Source organism: Hipposideros armiger, unplaced genomic scaffold, assembly GCF_001890085.2.
Source record: "Hipposideros armiger isolate ML-2016 unplaced genomic scaffold, ASM189008v1 scaffold_242, whole genome shotgun sequence".
Lineage (NCBI taxonomy): Eukaryota > Metazoa > Chordata > Mammalia > Chiroptera > Hipposideridae > Hipposideros > Hipposideros armiger.
The window spans coordinates 595,901-619,028 of NW_017731592.1; the positions used below are offsets into that span (position 1 = coordinate 595,901).

Consider the following 23,128-nt stretch of genomic DNA (forward strand, 5'->3'; position numbering starts at 1 on the left):
TATAAACTGTTCTTCACATTGCAAGTCATAAACTGACTTTTAATAGGTTGTTCTCACCTCAAACTGACAGAATGGAGACAAGGAACATCTCCCGCACTCTGAAATGTTTTCCTGAGGATGGGGAGGAAAATTATCTTTTTTCTATTTATGTTATTTACATAAAAACTTCCCATATACTCATACACAGTAAGGATTATTGGGGTAAACAAGACAGTAAAGACACAATTATCAGAAAGCACACAATAATTAATAAATGCTCAACAGCAAAAAAAACACCTTCCACCCTTCAGATGTCAAACACAGCCCTTCTGAGAGTGTCGAATAGAGTGTATTCCTTCCATAAATCAAATTCAAAAAACTAGGAATTTTGTAATTCTTGTCTAGGGGGAGAAACTTAAGACCTTGTTGTATGCAAACACATTTAAAAACTGTTTTGTTTAGAGTGAATTATTCGAGATTTTATGTGAAGCGCCAAGACATTAAAAAAAAACCTCTTTCCCAGCTAAAGTCAGGAGAGTACCAACAGGCTTAAGCCCCATCAATTAGGAGTGTCTGAGGCCCTCACACTCAGAAGATCCCACAGGCCACAACCAGGTACCTGCGCAATCTTGTGAAGTAAAGCTGTGCATGTGTGTGCACATGTGAGTGTTAGTGTTGGGGGGGGGGGCCGCGCGCACGCGCGCGTGCACACAGGCACTGAGGGTGTCTGTGTGTGGCATAACAGGTGGTCAGGAGTTCTATCCTGGAAGTTCAATGCTAAGCAAGCAAACCTTCCTAAACATGATGATGGTGCAAAGCTCTGATCATCGGGGATGCCCAGCATTACAGAGGGGCTTTTATTTATTTATTTTTAATCAACTAGTCAATACGTCTTCAGTCATAGTTTCTCAATCAGGCAATGTTATTTGGGGATTTAACCAAATCAGAACAAACTACTTTCCAAGAACTATTCCCAATCCTGGACAGCATCCATAAAAATGACCAGAGCTCAGGTGCACAAAGATGGCTTGGCCAGGGTCATGATGTCTAGGGACCCCAAACGCCACGGCCTGAGTTCAGACCTGCGGCCTCCCTCACACAGCTGGACGTTCCTGGCTACTCAGGGAATACACTCATCCAACAACCAACGTGTTTCATTCAGCAGGAGCTCAAGGACTTCCCAATACCCACCACTCCATCCCCTATGCAGCTGCCCCCACCCCGAGCCCTCCAAATAACTTGCTATAAAAGTTTATGGAACTTTTTTTATCTAATGAAGTCATTCATCTACCCACTAGGTTTTTAAATATTTATTCTAGAACTGGCTAGGTGTTTCAGATAAGTAACAGCTTATTATAAAAACAAATATAAAATTCAGAGCGAAAATACCTAACAGATGAAGGACAGGGAGGAAACGTAGAGACACCTGCACCTACTCCCAAGAGCTTAGGCTTTTAAACACACTCTGCTCTCTTCCACGAAGATTCCCTGATTTTTTTTTCCTGTTTATATAAATAACAAACCTTCAAAGAGGTCATGGCTGGCATAACACTCCTAAAAAAGTTTAAAAATCCTGGTTTAGTTTTGCTTAGTTGGCTCTTTAGAAGCAGCAAGAAACAAGACTTACAGAAATAAAACACTTGACACACAATGGTGAAAACAAAGCATAATAAAGCCAAAAAAAAAAAAATCAAGTTGGAATGAAACACAGCATCCAACAAATGGGCACAGGAGGAACAAAAAGCCACGTTAATTATGCCTCTGAAGAGCTACAGGGTTCTCTCATCCGGACTGCTGTACAATTTCACTAGGCAAAACGGGAACTTACGGAAAACACAACCTCACCGACAGGACAAGCATCAACTTAAAAAATATTTTAAAAGAATATTAACATATACAAGTAAGATTAGAGTCAAAACAGCAAGAACCATTCATTTTTAAGAAACAAAATCTTTAATGACCAACATTGGAGACTTAGAAAGATTTGACTAAAGTGGCTTTCTCTCAAAACTATCAGGATGTGTTTTGAAGTACTGGCCATTTGACTCTTGGCAAACTACTGGGGTGGGGGATTTAGACCTAGAAAACATACATTCTTTTACTTTTACAGTGATGCTTTGTTATGTTGTCCTAATGCTTTTAAGTCCTAAAATCTCTACGTGGTTTTATGAGGCGATGACGATGGGAAGCCATGGAAAACAACAGCTGAGGAGTGCACCACCATGCAAACAGCAGCTGCCAAGAACAGTCTAGAAAACACACTTGATACATTTTAAAGCAAAACTAGTAACATGGAAATACTAACGTTTCGAGCTTCCCAAAATTCTCATCAACAAAAACGTCATATTAAAGTGAACAAAAGGGAGATTTTAAAGGAACATAAAAAAGAATGTTTTCAACCATTAGGAGAAATGAAAGGAAATATAATGCTACTAAAATATGTTTAACAATTTAAATGGACTATAATCATATAAAACTAGATTTCTGACCAGCATTTTAATTAAAAGCACTACTCCAACATTAACACTGAGAACAGCAGTGCCGGGCAGGGTGGCCCCTCCCAGAAACACACAAGTCACTCACGTTTCCGTCGCTCCTCTGGCCCCCTTTATGGGTGAGGACCACCACTTCCATCCACTTTCGCAGATGTTGCTGTGGAAAAAAAATACATCCTTAGACATTTCTTCCTCACAACAGGGGCATTTCAATTCCCAAATGCTGCTCTTAGGTGAAAACTCATACGCAATCATTATTTCCATCATATTTAATGTGAGAACGGCAGTGTTCCTATTACTGAAATAGCCCAACCATCACACTAGTGCTGAGAATAATTGGCATTTATTTATGTCCTACACATAGGCTGAATTTACCCTGCTACAACAGAAAACATGCCGAAACCTGGCCATTCCAACACCAGGATGTTTACTAGCATCCATCATTACTTCTGTCACCTTACTACTGTGTTACTTTGCGTCACAGCAGTTCACTGAGTGCCGCGGGCACCATGTTAGGTAGCAGGGCAGAGAAGCAAACAAGCAGACATCATCGCTGTCCTCGTGGAGTTCAGGTTCCAGTGAGGAAAACAAGGTAAAACACGGGTACACGCTGTGTGCAACAACCACTGTGGTAAGAATTGTGAAGGACTAATGGGAACCTGCTTTAGATGAGGGTGGAGGAGGTCAGGGAGGGCCCTGCTGAGGCACCCGTGCCAGGAGCACAGGCAGAGTAAAGGAGGGACAGAGGCCCTGAGGCCAGACGCAGAGAGGCGGCCACTGCAGCTGAAGATATGGACACAGAGGAAGCTCCAGGGAAGGATGAGCAGGATCCCACCAGGTCAGAGCCACACAAATCAGTGCAGAGGTGGCAATTCCCTTCTGTGCAGACTGAGGGCAATCGTTCTGTGACAGAGCCCATGTTCTGCTGCCAGAGCAAGAGGAGAGAGACCCTGAGCCCAGGGCGACTGTGGCCTGACCTGGGCATGTGGCAGGTCCAGCAAAACCCGGAAGACAAGCACTCATAGCCTACAGCTAAGACCACAATAGCATCCAAATAAATAACAGAAGTATCTTCATTATCCTACACTATCCAACATGCTCTTCTAAACACTGATGCTGCACAGGTTAGTGAATCACTTCAAAAAAAGACTGCGGTAAAGCAGGCTTGGGGACAGATGGTTTAAATACACCTACACACTTTCTCTGAATCCTTAATGTAAAACTTCAGAGAGAAATACAGTAAGTTGTGTTTCCCAAACTTACATAGCTAATGAACTGCATCTAATGGAAAACCTACATCTGGCCAAGGTTCCAAGGAACACACATTGAGAAAACACTAGAACAACACACATTGCTGCAAAACACTAAGCACATTAATGTTTTACCAGTAAGATTCCTGGAAAGGTATCACCAGAATATATATATATTCATGTATCTTATTAGAACAACTATTTATACCAAAGACATGAAGTAACACTATTAAAGGTAAAGAACATGGCCAGCTATATATGTCACGGTTCACTCTGCTTTTAGATTCCCCAAAGGACAAAAAATAGTGCTAACTGGTATATAAAATTCATTTTCAGTCCAGTTAAGAGATATCCAAAACAACTAATCACATCAGAGGCTTCACAACCAAATGTCAGGTAGTTCAAATTTTAAGTAAGGAAAATTTCCAAAGTTGTTTCCATGAGTGCCCACTCTACATACTACATAGTAAGTCATCTTATCTCTTAAAATTATGATGAAGGCTTGAGCTGTTAACCTCAAAATACATCATATGAGGGACAACGAAAGCTGTGCCTGAGCTCAGTTCTGCAGGACATGACTGAGTGAGGGCAAATGTGTCCCTAACCACCACACCTGGGAGATCACCATGGGCACAACATACGTACATCAGGAAGACGCGAGCCACACACACAAAACACCATCAGCACAGGTCCTGGCTGGACTTGGGCGAGATGGGTGCCAGATGAAAATGGCTGAACTAACAGTAGCTTCAATCATTCTTTACCCAAGTACATCAACACTCTCTGCTTTGAGAGGATTTCCAACCACTCAGAAAGCAGCTATAATGCAGAGAAGGAAAAAAACATTCCCTGAACTAATCAGAAACACAAAACCCATGTAGTTTATTTTAGGGAAAAAGAATCCTGGCTTTAACTAGAAACTACAGACCATGAGGCCATTTTCTTCACGTTGTTCTAAAAAAATTTGGATAACAATGTTTAGTGAATGAATTCCCAGCTCACAGCACATCGGAAGGGTTAGATTGGCTTGTGGGGAAGGCCAAAGTTGCTTCAGGCAGGCATGCAATGACAACAAGAAATGACAGCTGACAGAGGGAAGAGATAGACTAATTTTTAAAAGGAGAGAAATATAAAAACATTAGGACATTGAGAATACATGCACAGATCTCACATGAAAGCACCAATAGTTGTATATTATGTAAGATAAAGTGTATACTTGTGCTCTGATTAGAAAATGATAGGGCCGGCTGAGTGGCTTAGTTGGTTAAGAGCTCGCTCAAGAGTTTGAGCTCTGAGCAACAGCTGTTCGAGTCCCGGCCCGAGCTGAGCAGCCGCTGAGCTGCCAAGAGGTGGCAGGATGGCTCAGCTTAAAAAAAAAAAAAAAGAAAAAGAAAGAAAGAAAGACCACACTAAATCAGCGTATGGCAAAGACTGCCCGGGGTGAGAGGACAGAAGCGATGATGGAAAAGACAGCTTTGGCGGCTGGAGCCAGGCTGGAGCCTAGCGGAAGTAGTTGGGGCACTCATGGGCAACCAGGTGCCAGGCTTGATCAAAGGCCTGCACCACAGCTGGCTCCAGAGGCCCTTCCTCAGTTGCTGCCAGGTTCTGTTCCAGCTGCTCCAGGCTGGACATGCCCAGGATGACCGCGTCCCCNAAAAAAAAAAAAAAAAAAAAAAGAAAATGATATAATTTCGCTTACTGTAACCACAATTGCTTGTAAGCATATATTACATATATTTGTAAACTTAAAGGGAAGTCTTCCAAATAGGAAAATTCACTTCCATATAACACTGTTTCCAAATTACACTCTATAATTAGGGCATCAATTACAATTTTTAGGATCAATTATAACACTATCAGTTCCCAGTGAGGTATTTTGGTCATTATGTATTTTTTAGCTGTCTACATATATGAAGAAACCAGTATGTAAGGTAAAAAGCTGTGTGGTTTTCATATACACTCCATACCTGTATCTAAATCTAGCTATCTATCTGCCTACTCTTGTTTACCACTGGGGGAAAGGCATACAAAAGCCAAAATGACACCTCCAGTATCTTAAAATGTCTAAATGGACAAAGGATACTTAGGAAACATAAGCATGAAAAATACATGTATGTTTGTAGTAGCATATCATGAAATTGTAAGTTAACAAATTATTTATAAAAGTCTATTTACCAGAAACAAAATAAAAATTTTTTTTAAAGTTAATAGCTGAACCGCCTTCATCTGCTTACACTTCAAATTTAAACACTGCCAAACAGGTATTTTATTTGCATACCTATTTCCTTGGTAATTTTAAAAAATCAAAGGCCGTCTAGAGTTCTTACAAGATTTTCACTGTATCACTGTCTATAATGGCAAAAGACTGGGAACAATCTCAATGGTCATCAGTAGGGGAATGGTTAAATAAATTGTGGCATGTCCACGTAATAAAATATCGTATCGCCATAAAACAGAATGAAGAAGCACTTTGTGTTCTGATACGAAGCGATGGGGTGGTAAATAGAAAAAGTAAAAACTGTGTGTCTATTATGCTTCCTTTTGTGGGAAACAAAAGAATATACACATCTCTTATTACAAATGTAAAACACCTCTAGGACACACAGCACACTGTTCACACTGGGTGTCCTGGGAAGGGGAGTGGGGATTTGAAGGACAGAGAGAGATACTTTTCACAGCATGCTCTTCTATACCCTTTCAATTTTACATCACATAAATATATTGCTTATTTATAAAAATAATGTAAATTTTCTGGTTTATTAATGAGTATGTTTAGCTGCATTTGGCTTACCATCATCTGATCACAAAATTTATCATTGAAGGAGTTTGGGAAGAGCCTGGTAACCGAAGTCAGACGATTCACAACATTCAGAGTCAAGCTTCGATAATCCCCCAGCATCATCAACAAAGGTCGCATATGTGTGTGGATTTGATCTACTTCTATGGTAGCACCTTCTAAAAACTATTAGAAAAGAAAGGTTACAAATGAAAACAGATAACAGAATATACTTTATAATAGAATGGAACACATAAGCAACTTTGGCAGCAAGTTGTCTTCTCTTGGGAAAATGGAATAGTAACCGTACATATTCCAGGAGTTTATGATGAAATGAGGAAGATTAGCCATTACTGTTTAATACAAGGTGTGATCAAAAAATATGAATGTCCAATTTAAAAATGGGCAGAGGACATGAAGAGACCTTTTTCTAAAGAGAACATACAGATAGCCAACAAACACATGAAAAAATGCTCAATATCACTAATCATTAGAGAAATGCAAATAAAAACCACAATGAGATACCACCTTACCCCGGTCAGAATGGCTATCATCAATAAATCAACAAACAACAAGCGCTGGTGAGATTGTGGAGATAAGAGAACCCTCGTGCACTGTTGGTGGGATTGCAGATTGGTGCAGCCACTATGGAAATCAGTATGGGGGTATCTCAAAAAGTTGGAAACGGAACTACCTTATGACCCAGCAGTTCCACTCTTAGGTATCTATCCAGAGAAACCCAAAACATTAATTTGAAAAAATATATGCACCCCTATGTTCATTGCAGTGCTATTTACAATAGCAAAGACTTGGAAACAATCGAAATGCCCATCGGTAGATGACTGGATTAAGAAATTGTGGTACATTTACACAATGAAGTATTACTCAGCTATAAAAAAGAATAAAATCTTACCATTTACAATGATATCGATGGACCTAGAGAACATTATGCTAAGTGAAATAAATCAGACGGAGAAAGACAAATACCACATGACCTCACTTATATGTGGAATCTAAAGAATAGAATGAGCAAACTAACTGAAAAAAGAAAAAATACAGTGAATGTTTAAGTAAAAATATTACAGTAAAAGAAGCATTGCCATTAATCCCCCACAAAATACTCCCCCTCGCTTCAAACACACTTATCCCATTGTTCTTGCCTCTTTCTGAAGCAGTTCTGGAAGTCCTCTTTCGTGAGTGTATTTAGCTGTGCTGTAATGGCTGCCTCAATGTCCTGAATCATTTTGACTTGGGAAAAGTGCCAGAAGTTGCACGGTGCCAGATCCAGTGAATAAGGTGGATAAGGATACACTGTAATGTTTTTATTTGACAGAAATTGCTGTATACCAGAAGCGATGTATGACACGGAGCATTTTCATGGTGGAGGATGATTTATTGCACTTTAAAACACCTTCTCTCGACCATAGCTCAAGCCCAACTGACTGCACTGAACAAGTTGAAACTTGTCACACACCATTACTAAGGTTCGACGGGCTGCTTCCCGTATTGAAGATCTCTGCTTTTCTGTTGGATTGCACTTGGCAGCAACATTCACCGTATTTTGTGATCACAACAGAATGGCTCCGTGTCACACAAGGCTTCTGGTACGGCAATTTTTGTCAAATAAGAACATTACGGGGGCCAGCCAAGTGGCGCGATGGTTAAGAACTGGCTTGGGGGGCCGGCTGAGTGGCTCAGTTGGTTAAGAGCTCGCTCAAGAGTTTGAGCTCTGAGCAACAGTGGTTCGAGTCAGCCCGAGCTGAGCAGCCGTGAGCTGCCAACAGGTGGCGGGATGGCTCAGCTAAAAAAAAAAAAAAAAAAAAAAAAAAGAACTGGCTTGGGAAGCCAGAGGGCCCCGGTTCGGATCCCACATATGAGGGCCAGTGACACTGCCCTCTACAGCTAAGATGCTGAACAACAGCTCAACCTGGAGCTGGGCTGCCTGTGAGTCGCCGGCGACGGCGTAGGCTGCAGCCCCTGTGGCAGTGGGTTGCCATGGGCTACCGTATGTAGCCAGCAGCCAGCGTGAGCGGCCATCAGCCGCTGTGAGCGGCAGTCCAGAAGCCGGTGACTGATCTGCCTCACCCGGGAAGAGTGCAATGATGGTGCCAACTTGGGCCAGTAAAGCAACGTCCTCCACAACTAGACTGAAGAACGAAAGGACAGCAACTTGTCTGTTCCCCTTCCCCCAATTCCCCAGTGCTGTTCCCATCCCCGAATTCCCCAATAAAAATCTTTAAAAAAAAAAAAAAAAAAAACATTACGGTGTGTCTTCATCCACCTTACTCACCAGATCTAGTATGTGCAACTTCTGGCTCTTCCCAAAAGTCAAAATGACCATGAAAGGTAAACATTTTGAATTGATTCAGGACATCGAGGCAGCCACAACAGTGCAATTAAAGGGAAGTGGACTTCCAGAACTGCTTTAGAAAGTGGCAAGAACGATGGGATGTGTTCGAAGCCAGGGGGAGTGTTTTGAGGGGAATTAATGGCAATGTGTCTTTTATTGTAATAATTTTTTTTTATTTAAATATTCACTGCATTATTTGATCACACCTCGTATTTTAAAAGGGTCTATATGACTATGCAACAGGTAGAGACATCATTACAATCCAGTATTAACCACAGGACTTCCAGGCACACAGACAAGGTAAACAGGAAGAGTTCCTCAGGCGAGTTTTCGCACCCCCAGCCCCCCCTCACCTTTCTCATACAGGCTTCTCCGGCCTCCTGGAGCTCACTATTGGTGGAATTAAGTGCTTTGAAGAGCGCAGCAATGATCTTCTCTCTGGACTGAGGAAGATAATTGCAGGCAGCAAGCGCATCTTTAGGGAGAGAAATCAATACAATTTCATTATTAACCTGAAAAATACATGAACAATTTCCTTGTCTAAAGGCTCTTACCAATCAACAAAAAATATGCATCACTAAACCTCTTTCCTAGTATCTAGCCTCAATAAAGACAAAAGAATGCATGGTCTTCTATTCAAATTATCTAAAAGTGATGTCAACAGCCAGCCAGAAAGGCCATAAATCTTACACCCTCCAAATAGGAGGAAGAGGGCTGGAGGGTGACAACGGAGTCCCCACTGACACTGCTATCCCCAAGACACCTTCACATAGGGTGAGCATGGCTGACCTGCAGACAGACACGCTGAATTCATGCCGAGGGCACAACCTTGAATACTGGTGGTAAAGGGAACACACAGACAGACAGACACACAGCCTGGCTTCTCTCCACTATCCATGTCTAATCAGGCAGCCTCCTCCCAACTTGGGGGATTAAAGGCTTTGAAAATACAAATATTCTTAGGAAAGGGGACAAACCTCAATCCTATGTTAGTTAAGAGATAACATTCTGGCAAGAGTAATGTCCATATCAGCTAACAGGAATGTATGAGAGGCACCTCAAAAAAAAAAAACCCAGCAGAAGTGAGAAGCTGCCACATCGCTGCACGGCACCAGCCCCCATCCTCAAGATCGGGTCTACAGTCTGTCTCTGCTCCTTGCTGCTAACGCAAAGATTCTAGCAATATTTTATTAAGGGTATAAATATCAACAAAGCAAGAGACAAAGTCAACTAAAATGCTAATACTGGGTATTTATTTACAAAAAAAAAAAAGGGGGGGGGTGTGACTGTTTCTAAGTACAAGGGTGAGTACTGATCTAGAACATTTTCCTAAACTTTGCACAATTTCTGTGCCCAACACTGATAACTGACATTCTTCATGAAAGCCTAGAGATAGGAGGAGTCTCAAATACTCCTGAATGATTATAAAGTCTACAAAGGTTGTCATGTATCTTACTATATACCCTGATGCAAATGAAAATGGACTATATGAATGATATGACAACTCTCTAAAACCAGAATATTAGGTTCTTAAGAGAACTATAAAGAGTTTACAATAGAGGAAAATCCATAGTTTACTACAAAATAAATTATTTAAATCCTAACAACCTAATCTACTGATACCTCATTGTGTAGTTTAATAAATAATGCGAACATAACATTTTGATCTCACCTTTAAAAGAACATAAAAATCCCCCCAAAAAATTAGACAACAAAAAAGGTCACTGTTCCCTTTCACTTTTAAACCCAGTAACTTGCTTCCGATTTGCATGAACTTACTTAACGCTGCAATTCGCAAAGGAACGAGTGACGGGAGGCTTTTGTAACAGGGCAGCTTTGTTAAAGCTGAATCTTCAGCCTCGCACAAATTCAAGAGCTGCAAAAGAGAAAACGTTTTAATTTAGCCTGCTCTTCCTGTAAAGCCATAAGAACCTTGAAAATAACAGGACACAGCAATCTTCCACACACCCCACAACACAACTACCAACTGACAAACTAAACCTCAAGAATTTACGAATCAAAATGTGACCGAGCTCCCTTATTCTACAGCTAGCTCAGTCAGCCTTCCTAGTAAAAGAAATTACTTTCTCACCCACTGATACCATGTTTTTCTTTACACAGAGAATTACTTTAACTACAAATTCCACGATGGCAGGTACTCGCCCTTGTTCAGAGTCGCTTCCCAATGTCTTGGGCCAGAGCTCAGCAAATATAAGTGCTATCAGTCAATCATTTGAACAACAATACTTTTTTTTCCAAGTACAGAAAAGCATAAAGAAGGAAGTTAAAAGTCACTGGGAATACCATAACTCAGAGATTCTGAAAATGGTTATCCTTCTAGACCAGGGGTCGGCAAACTTTTGAGACGGAAGAGCCAATCCTGTCCCTCAGAACAATTTAAAAATTATTCGAGAACCATAAATATATTTTTACATAATCACCATTATGTGAATAAGATCCTTTAAAAATTTTATAAATGAAACTATGATAGTTTTATTTTCATTTTCAATTTTACTTCAGAGCCACATGTACGTACCCAAAGAGCTGCATGTGGCTTGTGAGCTGCAGTTTGTTGACCCCTGGTCTAGACATTTATTATCATACCAGTATATATTTATATATCTAATAGCTAATTACCACATATAGTGTTTTATTATTTTCCCATTCTATTTACATCCTCAAAAAATTTTATAGACTATACCCTATTTTTCCTTAAAGATTCACAACAGTGGAAAAGTATATACAGTGATAACTCTAAGTTACCACCCCATTCCACTCCCCTAAAAAAAAAATCACCAGTACTAGTTACTTGTATGACCTTCAAAACTACTCTACTCATATAAACAGGGGTGTGTACACACACATATACAGATGCAGACACTTATATCCATATCTAAATAACTACAATACAATGCCAGAGTTCCAAAAGTAACCGTACACCCAAATCCCATGGGAAGCTTTCCAGATAGATTCTCAGGTCTGACCCCAAATCTACTCCAGGGAGAGGACTCACGAGTCTCTATTTTACAAAGATCCTCACACGTTTTGATGCAGTTAGCACACTGATGTAAACTTAGAAAACCAGTTTCATTCCCTGAGATTTACCAGTCACCACCACCAGGTTCTGGTATGAAGAGCTTATTGAGTTTTCCACACAGGTTGAAATGCACCTGCCTATAGAACCACTGAAGGGAGGCTGCCCTCCCACACTCCGGTGGTTCTCCTGGGTCCTCAGTCAAGTCTTATGAGAGATGACTCTTACAAGGGATATACAACATATAAAAGATCAAAGCTCCATGATCAAATGACCCTATGTCCAAGCAACTACACAGGACTTTAAAAATCCCCAGCTAAATTTTCGTAATTGGAAATTCAGACTTAGTGTGGATCAGGATGAATTTGCTTCCTTAGGACTTTTGCCTCAGTTTACTCTGACAATGCTTCCAGAAGTATGATTCATGTCTTGTAAAAATTTGGAATTGGGACTGATCACCAGATCACTACTGTAATCTAAGAATTAATGGTTAGAACTTCACTGTATCTCAAGTTTAATTTCTGTTTATCACTGTCTAACATCACCGCACACTGGAATGTTTACAGTGACAAATACTTTTAAGGTGCCATCTGTCACTGCCCATTATCTTGGGTCAAGTCCGCTAAAAGACAGGTGAGCCTGGCAGGACATGACCCAGGCTCTGCAACAGCAGCTGTGGCTCCAACCTAAGGTCTTCTGCTGTGGCCTCAGGGGTGTAACAAACCCTCAGGTCAGTTCCTGCATCTCCAAAATGACAATAATCAGTGTTCCTTCCTCATGGGTGCTGTCAACTACAGAAGGGCATCATGTGAAGTCAGCTCTCAACAGCGCAGGCACATTTAAGTGATGAATAAATCCAATCAGCTGGCACTTGCTCTGTGCTATCTTATTGTGGGGACCAGCTGATGGGACAACAATTAAAGCAGGCAGTACAGTCTTACATCCAGATTACAACTTTCAAGGCCCTGAGGAGCAAGGTTCCCTGCCGAGGGCTAACAGAGTTCGAAGGACTCGGAAAACACATGTTGTTGAACACCTGCAGTCCCCACACCCACCTTCTCCCCAATCCCAGGTGTAACATACCTGTGCAGAGTGCTGTGCCGGGCTATGGATGGTTACCTGTGTCACCACCCGGGCCCTCTCTGACCACTGCCTGACCAGTGTTCGTGCACAAAGACAGGTTAGCAGACACACGTCATCACCATCCATACCACGCCGCACCACCACCCCCCTACCTCTGTGTAGAACACCTTATGCTCCACCACGTTAAGATCCATTGTGAAGAGCCTGGGCTGCAAGGTGGTACAGAACGTGTTCCCCTCCATCAGGCCGATCTGTGCGTTGGCAGGCTGGTGTCTGAGCAAATGCTTCTTGGGTGGGACCATATCCTGGAGGACCTAGGACAGGCAGAGGACGCACCACTAACCAGCTGTCCCTTGAAAAGCAAACACCTCTCATCACAATGCTCTACACCAATTCCCAATCTGAAAACCATAAGCGATGAAAAGATATTACAGGGCCAGCCGAGTGGCTCAGTTGTTTAAGAGCTCGCTCAAGAGTTTGAGCTCTGAGCAACAGCGGTTCGATTCCCGGCCCAAGCTGAGCAGCCGCTTAGCTGCCAACAGGTGGCAGGATGGCTCAGCTTAAAAAAAAAAAAAAAAAGATATTACAAATGTCTTTTAGTTAGGGGAGGGAGGATAGGTTCCATGTGCTAAAACTGGGCTCTGAATGTCCAACACATTGGATCCCTAAGGCGCCTTGAGTAACCTCTCTTAAAACGAACACACACAAGCTGAAACTAATTCTAAAAAAAATGTGTATTTCATAATAAAAATAATTCAATAAAAAAAAACGAACACACACAAAAGAATGGAACTCCCAGATCGTGCTACACCAACCCAGGAAACCAGCCTTCTACTCTCTTGACACAATTACCGATATACCCATTAACATAAGCACATTGCTTTTTGCATATCTGAGGTCAAAAACCACATGTATAATAGCACTCTGTGAGGTAGACATAAAATTACAAATTATATACCATCTACAACTCAGATTTGAAGGGAAAAAACTCTCAAAAGTTTTGCTCAGATTATCCTAGTTTCGGTGACAGAAATCTCACCTCTTTATGGGGTTCCATTATCACTGTCACACTTTTTCCAGTGACCTGGGCCAATACTTGCAGTGAATGCATAGCCTGTTTTCTCACAGTGGAATTTGGAGAGGTGACTTCTCGAACCAAGTCATGTGTCACGTGGTGAAAAGACTTTTCCTGAGCCGCCACGATCTCTTCCGCTCTCTCCTCATCTTTTAGAGGCGTTGCACACCTCATCAGAAGCTGCTCCAGGGTGGTCTTGGCCATGGCAACTGCCCCGTTAGAAACCTGCAGGCCAGGGACTCCTTAGATCGGAAAGGGGGTGATGCTGCCCACGGCACCCACATCTCCTGCACACACACCTGCCTGCCATAAACACTGTCTCTGGTGGTCCATGCCCCTCCACCAGGTAATTTAACAAGACTATTTCATAACCTCCATAGTCCAGGTACTTCAGTAACTAAATCACCTCCTCATAGGTAATTTCTGTTTGTCATTCAGAAGAGGAAATGTAGACATAATCCTTGTATTTACCAAACAGGTAAGCTGGAAATGGCCACCACAGTCTTTGCCTTAGTTACATCTGCATGTAGGTTCATGAAGAACACAGCTTCTGTAGAACCAACCGTATGAGCCCTATGGCAAGGCTGAGAAGCAGTGCTCCCTTCGCAGATCACAGACGCAATGTTAAGTACTCTGGCCTCTGACTGTTCCTTCAAGGTATCTGGTACCAGAAAAGCCTAGAGATGTTCTGATCTGTCCTATTAAAGATGCTGTAATGAAATCCAAGCTTCTAGGAGAGCGAATGTGCAGAACTATCTCATGCTAACTGTTCTCCAGGGAAATCAGCTTCTTGAAACAGCTTGGTTAGGTTTGGGGACACCCATCACCTACCTCTCCAGTTAAGTCCATCATGACAAAGAGGAGCGCTTTGAGGAATGTCTGCTGGTTCTGGAGAACCCACGTGAGAGGCAGCCGCTCCATGAGAAACTTAATGGACACCACACCCCCAAGCTTAGCATACCAGGCCTGTTCATAACAACATGCGCACAAGCGTTCCACAATATAAGAAAACAGAGGCAGCTGGCACGCCTGGAGGGAAAAACACACACAAAAATCATACTGTGTGACTGCGAGCCTTAAACTACCAGTTTCTAGAATGACTATTAGGCCCAAGCACCCCCAAACTAAGAGGCACTCTCAATCCTTCCTTACCCTCTCCTTTGAGCCCAGGATGATACTTGCAACATCAAATATCACAGCGAGGGCCACCTCCCCAATCTTGCAAAGCTCCTTTTCTTCATATGCCATACAAATAGCTATCGCGTCAATAAGAACCAAGGGATCCATTCCTTTTGATCCATTTTCTTCACTGTGAAACATGGCTGTGCTGGGCTGGCTGCCCACCTGGTAGCAAGGCAGCAGGAAGGGACCTGAAAGTGAGCAGAGAGAGTGTGAGAGGGGAGAGCATGCACAACAGCATCCTCGTCCCTCAAGCTGCAAAACTACCTCAGTCTTTCCTTTGAGGTTAGGAACTCAATAAAAGCCAGTGCTGCTACTTTTTACACCAACTTGTGTTAAACAGCAACTATTTTAAGTGGTCTCACTCGCCCAAAGGCTACTTTTCCATTATATACTGTATTATTTCCAGATTTTCTCAATCATGACTCAAAAATGTATTGGTTTAAAACGAGAACCACAATCTGGTTATCTTCTTTTTGAAAAAATCATTAAATAGGCCAAAGGGCAGAGCACTGGAAAGACTAGGGGTTACCCGCTGGGCATTCTGACATACAACTAACAATAAAAAACAACAACATCCAACCATGACACCCAACACACACAGAGAACAATCTGCCAGCAATTGGTAATCAGTGCCTCGCAGGTACCCAGCAGCAGCATGATGAGAGTTACCGAGATGCTTACAGATCTACTGGGAAGTTACACACAGAGGAAACACTGCAACACAATCTCAGCATCAAACTGGACAGCACTAACTGTTCTGGCCAAGAACAGTTAAAGGGGAAAGTTCTACATGTTCCGCAGGGTTCAGAGGATGCTGCTCATCGATCTTGGGCGAGGGGCTTTGAGGGCACAACTGGAGCCATGCTACGCAAGCCTGCCCACTGACCAGTGCTGGTCTGGCAGGGGTTGCCAACATTTGAAGTAAGTGTTCAGAAACTCGTCCAGCACTAGGCAGTGCCATGACATTCTTACAGCCTTTTACATGAGCACCAGTCTGCAGGGGATCAGAAATAAAACCAGAGACAAACAAAACTGGTCCTTCACCACCCCAGACCCTGAAAGCCCCTGCAGCAGAGGCAAGCGGCCCCTCGAGGCGGAGAAGCGGCATGGGCGACCATCCCAGGAGGAGAGATGAGCACTTCCAGGGAGACTTCGAGGAGCTGGCTGAAGAGCAAAGAGCAGGTGACAGAGCAGAGAGGTGACATTGGAAAACAACACCATGGAAGATCGTCAACAAGTGTGACTACAAACTCTGTTTTACACCCAGAGCATCCAAGAGTATTCAAGCCCCCATTTTTCATGAAAAACAAAGGGGCAAGATATTGAGTATATTTCACAGATAACACTGGGTTACAATTTTCACAATACAGCAAGCACCCATCACTGAAATACCAATTATCTCTTCCAATGGAATTGAGTGGACAGTTAACAAAAGCTCAAAACCCAATCACCCAAACTCAGCCTCTCTGAAACCCCACAATGCCCCAACCAAGTTTTGGAAGCGCCCTAAAGCACTCAAACCACCGCTTCCCCTGCCCTGCTCACCACACTGCTGGGCCACGGCCACCATTGTGTAGTGGCGAATCAAGCTGGCTACGAAGGGCAGGGCACTGGGCCGGAGGTCCTTAATGACAGCAGACATGAACGCCCCGGTCAGAGCCTGCTCAAACGTCTTCCGAGCTGGAGTGTCCTGTGCTTTGTAGCGATGTGATATGATGACATTAGGTATGGTCTTTTCTGTAAAGCTGAAAGACAAAATTAAATCCATCACCACAACACCGAAGTCTTCGACTGACGATTCCACCATGACTTTGTTATTTTCAACCTGCCCGCCTTCCTCCTGCTCAGATGGGCCTGAGTGAGTTAATTTCTCTGCTTTAATTTTAGCAGCACTTGGAATCAAACACGATGAATTTCATTATGAATATTTATAACCAGTGGTTCAAGAGACACCAAATATGTTCTACCTGATATTATAACAGGCACTGGAGGCCGGCTGAGTGGCACATTGGTTAAGAACTGGCTTGGGATGCCAGAGGGCCCCAGTTCGGATCACACATATGAGGGCTAGTGACACTGCCATCTACAGCTAAGATGCTGAACAACAGCTCAACCTGGAGCTGGGCTGCCGTGGGTCACCGGCGATGGCGTAGGCTGCAGGCCCTGCTGCAGTGGGTTGCCATAAGCTACCGTGTCTAGCTGGCAGCCAGCGTGAGCGGCCAGCAGCCGCTGTGAGCGGCTGTCCAGAAGCCGGTGACTGATCTGCCTCACCCAGGAAGAGCGCAATGATGGTGCCAACTTGGGCCAATGAAGCAACATCCTCCACAACTAGACTGAAGAACAAAACAACAGCAACTTGTCTGTTCCCCTTCCCCCGATTCCCCAATAAAATCTTTAAAAAAAAGAACAGGCACTAAATCAGAGGTAAATGACAAAATGGTGGCAGATTCAACACCCTAGTGAGCGGCACCTTTGACTTAAAGCCAAGAAAACCCGCAGTCAGCCAGATTAAGTTAGACTCTTTCATCCACTTCCTGTAATACAGCACAATCCTAAATCTTCATGGAGTCCCCTGAGGTCCTATCAGCCCTGCCCCATCCACCTCTCCCTCTTACCCAGTGAGGCCCAGCATCACTGATCACCTGCTGTGCCCATCAGGGGGCCACTGCCCTTACATTCCCTGAGCTTCCTCAGGATGTTTTCACAATTTTTCCTACTACTGAGAGGACTTGTCTGACCACCCTATTTTTTTAAACTGCCCTTTTCACGCCCTATCCCCCTAGCCTGATACACTTAATAACACTTATCGCTACCTCAAATATACTTTTCTTTCTTCCTGCCTGTTGTCCTGTCTCCCACTAGAATGTAAGTTCCTTGAAGGCTAGGATGCAGTCCTGTACACAAACCTTGAACAGAACCTGGTACCCAAAGGTACTCCATCTATAGCAGCAGCAAAAAGGCAGAGATGGAGAAGGGATGGTCTTTATAATAAATGGATACTAGATATCCACAGGGCAAAGAATAAAAGTAGACCACTACTTCACACCATTCACAAAAATCAATTCTAAAGAGGTTAAAGATCAAAATGTGGACAGATGATACAACTTTTAGAAAACAATACAAGAGTATTTTCATGACTAGGATGTAGCAGGAAATGATTTCTTACATAATATAAAAATCACTATGCAAACAGAAAAATATACCAATTTGACCACAATTAAATCATGAACTTTTATCTATCAAAAAACTTGACTGAAAAATCTAGGAACAATGACACCCCAGTAGCAATGAGCACATCCAGCATAGAAACCTTGGCTTTTATTCATTTCTTCAAGAAGCCCTCTTCCCTTTCATAGAGAATAGGGGTTCCAAGGCTAGGGAGGTGGAGAGAAGGCACAAGGTGAGCCGGAAACATCTTGTTGCGCCTGGAGGAGCTCTCACTGACTAAATTTGGCTATCAAAATAAATAATGGATTTTTATCCATTAAACAAGAACCCATGAGCATGTACGGATATAAACAAATATTAACAAAGAAGGAAAAGCTATTCCTTACTTTACAAAAAAAAGGGGAACTGGAGATAGAAAACCAGCATTTTATATCCTACCATAGAATACTATTCAGCAATAAAAAGGAGCAAGCTACTGACGAATTGTACATCATGGATGAGTCTCAAAAGCATAGTGCCAGGTGAGAGGAGCCAGACACAAGTGACCACCCACTGTGTGGTTCCATCTATGTAAAATATGAAATGTCCAGAAAAGGCACATTTACAGAGATAGGAAGCAGATCAACGGTTGCCTGGGGCCATGAAAGGGGATTAACCATAAGTGGGCACTGAGGGATGTTACTGAGGGGATGAAAATGTTCTAAATCTGATTTATATTTGCAACACTCTCTAGGTTACTAAAAATCATTAAATTGTACACGTGAAGCAGATGAATTTGGGATAAAATATACCTCAATAAACTAGTTAAAAAGAAAGAAAGCCACCATTTTGTAATCGGCATACCAATACTTGAATCAGGGAACACTCATCAATAATGCTATAACCAGTAGATAACAACTTTGATGAGAAATAGGATGTTTACGCTGTCTCAAACTATCTCCCCACCAATTACTTAATGAACTACAAGTTGTAACTTAAGAACCTGACAATAGAGACAGGGCCGACGACACTCACCAATGGGACAAGTCAACATCAAGACAGTCCCTGATGTGACTTCTGGTGGCGTTTTCACTAGGCATGCACAGTGTGAACCTAATGATGCACAGACAAACCCACACTAGGAATAGTCTACAAAGTAACTAGACTGTATTTTCCAAATATGTCAATGTCATAAAGATCAAGAAAGGTCAAATAACTACCCTAGTTTCTAAGAATTTATCTATTTTATTGCAATCGAAAAATTCATTGGGGGAAAACAGTTGCTCATAACTGCTTTTTTAATGTCAAGAAAATCTGGAGTGCGAACGCCTTTTTATTTCTGACATTCATTATTTGTGCCTTCTCTTCTTCACTCTAAGAAAGTAAAGAAACTTTACTCTCTTCTTTACCCTTGCAAGAGGCTTTTCCATTTTATTACTTTCAAAGAATCAACTTGGATTTACTGAACCATTCTACTATATATTTTCCTCTTTTGCTCATTTCTTCTCATCTTTCTTTTTGTTTATTTTGTTGTATTTTTCTCATTTTTGAAACAAGTATTTAGCTCAATCTTTGACATTTGTTCCTTTCTATTATGATTTTTAACAACTTTATTGAGATATAATTTATATGCCATAGAATTTGTTCATCTTAATTACTGGGTTGTCGGAAAAGTCATGACGCATTTTTGCAACGAAAAACATAGAAAAAAATACACCATGACTTTTTCGACAACCTGTTCAATGAGTTTCAGTTAAATTTATACAGTTATGCAACAACACCACAACCCAATTTTAAAACATGTCACCCCAAAAAGTCAATCCCCACTCCCACTCTCAGGGCAACCACTGATCACAGCCTTAAATTATAAGAAGAAAATGTAAATATCACGTGACAAATATTTGGAGAAAGAAAATATAGACTGAAAAAGCAAAAGATCAACCGAATGCATATCATGACAGGAGCTGTGGATATAATGGTGAGCATAGGGGAGAGAAAAGGTCATGACCCTTCGTTCTTGAAACTCCTAACCTAACAAAAAGGCAATCATAAAGGAGGATAACTTCTAATTCTAAAGCACCCAAGTTCTCTGTTTCATTTCCTCTAAAAGTCAAGAGAAGCGTTACTAGGCAAATAACATGTCATTTTCCTGCTCATAACGTTAAGAAATCTGGGAGATCCTCTCCATCGCGAATTCCTGAAACAAGATACATCCAACGGCAGAGAACTGCATTAGCGACATACTTAGGGTGTGCAAGGAGCTGGTAGAGAGCGTGTTTATTGTCTTCTAGACTCATCATTGCCACCAGGAAGCACTTGATCACTTCCCACGCCTGCCTCCGGTAGTAAGGCTCAGTGTTGGCACTTTTCAAGCAGTCCAGAGCTGTTTCGATGGCCTACAACAAAGAAACACAAACACTATAGTTTGTACTGAATTACATAATTTTGAAAAGCTTACACTGAGAACATCTGCAGCACCCAAAAAGAATCTTAATACATATTTTTTCTTTACACGAGCACAGTGGACCTACACAGGCTCACACGTGAAACCCCCAGAGAAGGCAGTGGAAATATAAAATAAGGAACGGCATGATTTGAATTAAAATGTAAAATGGAGTTTACTAATTTTGTGCTTAAATAGCCAATGTGAGATTCCAGAAATTAAGTGAGCTCAGAAGGCCCGTTGTTATAGATTTGCTGGATTAAACTAGATACTGAGTCATCTACACACTTATCAAGGTCCTCATGAGAATAATGAACTTTCAGCAGACCACAGACTTTCCTGTGTCTATGTTCAAAACTTTAAAGATGGCTGTCTTAAGTTTTCAATAAATTCACTCTTCAAAAGAGAAGAGGGTTTACATCATTTTTTCAGAAAACCTACGGAGCTACACGTACATTTTATGTTGACCAGGAAGATGGGGAGGCATGGTCACACAAAAAAATAATTTGAAGCCTTTAACAGCTAAGATATTAACCTTAATGATAATTACGTACATACTGTACATCAAAGAACTAATCTGTGGGCTGGCTGAGTGGTGCGTTGGTTAGGGGTTGGCTTGGGACGCCAGCTCTGAGCAGCAGGGCCCTGGTTCAGATCCCACATGAGGGCCAGTGATGCTGCACCATCTACAGCTAAGATGGTGAACAACAGCTCGACCTGGAGATGGGCAGCCTGCCTTGAGTTGCCGGCGACGGCGTAGGATGCAGTGGGGCTGGCCAACAGCAGAAGTGAGCTTTCGTGAGCTGCTGTGAGCCACCATGAAAGGCCATCCAATGGCCAGCGAGTGACTGCCTCACCTGGGAAGAACGCAATGATAATACCAACATGGGCCAGTGAAGCGACATCCTCCACAACTAGACTGAAGAACAAAAGGACAGCAATTTGTCTGTTCCCCTCCACCAATTCCCCAATTAAAAAAAACAAAAAAAAAAACTAATCTGTGTCAAACATTAAAGATTTATCCAGGTTCTGTGTGAGGATCCAGGTGGAGCCGACAGGGACAGAGGCGCTGCCCTCTGGACCCAGCCAGGAGTCACAGCACACACAGCCAGTGGAGTGTGACATGGCTCCTCACCACATGCCCAGCTGCGTGTCTGAGTTCTTCTGGAACATTACAGAAGTGTCGCTCCTCCTGCTGCCTCTGATCTGGTCAGCAATAGGTAATAAATTTTGTGGGGATAATGTTAGAAATTTTACTTTTAAGAATGGATTAATCTATGAGTCAATTACCTGCCGAAAAGAATAAAGGACTGTAAAGTATGCCAAAAGCAGAACTGTTCTAATGGAAATTCACTGGCACTTGGCTTGGCCACGCTGTTCATTCCCGTAGCCTAGTCGACTCCTCTGGCTCTGTGGGGTGTGCTGTGGCCCTGAGGAGGCCCCTGCTGGGAAAGGAGCTCCACCAGCACCGTGAAGTCTCTGCAAGGGTCCGGGGGACTATGGAAGCCTATCTTCGAAACTAAGTTTCTCCCATGCTTTAGCTACTTCTGGGGAAAACAACTTCTAAAAGGATTTTCTTGCTTTGCTTAGTCTATGCAGAAGTCAAATAAGAGTCAGATGCCTTAGTTTTTACTACTAATACCAACCTTGCTACTGACAGAGCTAAACCAAACAGAATCCTAACTTAAGGAAATTACCTAAAATTTGAGAACATGCTCTAGACACAGGATGTTCACTACAGTAGTTTGCAATGTAAAGATAGAGAGAATTTTAGTTCTCAGTATTCTCTTAGGAGGTAAATAGGGTTTATTTGACAAATATTTTGATAAAGGTTTGGGTGAGAAGCTGGGATTCCACCCCACCCCTGAGGTTTGGAGAAGGCAACACCGATCTATTGGGGGGCACTGGAGGAGGGTTGGGGACAGTGGCATGTGCTTGATGAAGGGGGTGGTGGGGGAGAACAGGTGGACTGAGAGATGATGACGGCAAACAATTCCTGAGTAACATTTACCCATGATGGGTATCTTTCCTCCCAACTGTTTGGTCAAGTCTCATTTAAAAAAATAAAAATCACAGAATTAAAAGGATCATACATCACAATCAAGTGGGCTATATTCCAGGGATGCAAGGACGGTTCCGCACGCGCAAATCAATCAATGTGAAACACAAAATTAACAAAAGATAAAAATCATGATCTTATCAGCAGATGCAGAAAACGCATCTGACAAGATGCAAAAAAGGCATCTGACAAGATACAACATTCATTTATGACAAAAACATTCAAAAATGGGTATAAAAGGAAAGTACCTCAACA

At 42.3% G+C, this 23,128-nt stretch overlaps 1 protein-coding gene across 1 annotated transcript in view; it reads right to left on the minus strand.

Moving 5' to 3' along the window:
- Nucleotides 1-23,128, minus strand: part of TRRAP (transformation/transcription domain associated protein) — a 127,403-nt gene that overhangs the window by 63,853 nt on the left and 40,422 nt on the right. Inside the window, 10 exon segments of the mRNA XM_019655561.1 lie at nt 2,563-2,631; nt 6,516-6,686; nt 9,204-9,325; nt 10,630-10,726; nt 13,120-13,281; nt 14,007-14,267; nt 14,874-15,071; nt 15,195-15,412; nt 16,770-16,969; nt 20,616-20,767. Coding sequence (XP_019511106.1) covers nt 2,563-2,631; nt 6,516-6,686; nt 9,204-9,325; nt 10,630-10,726; nt 13,120-13,281; nt 14,007-14,267; nt 14,874-15,071; nt 15,195-15,412; nt 16,770-16,969; nt 20,616-20,767 — 1,650 coding nt within the window.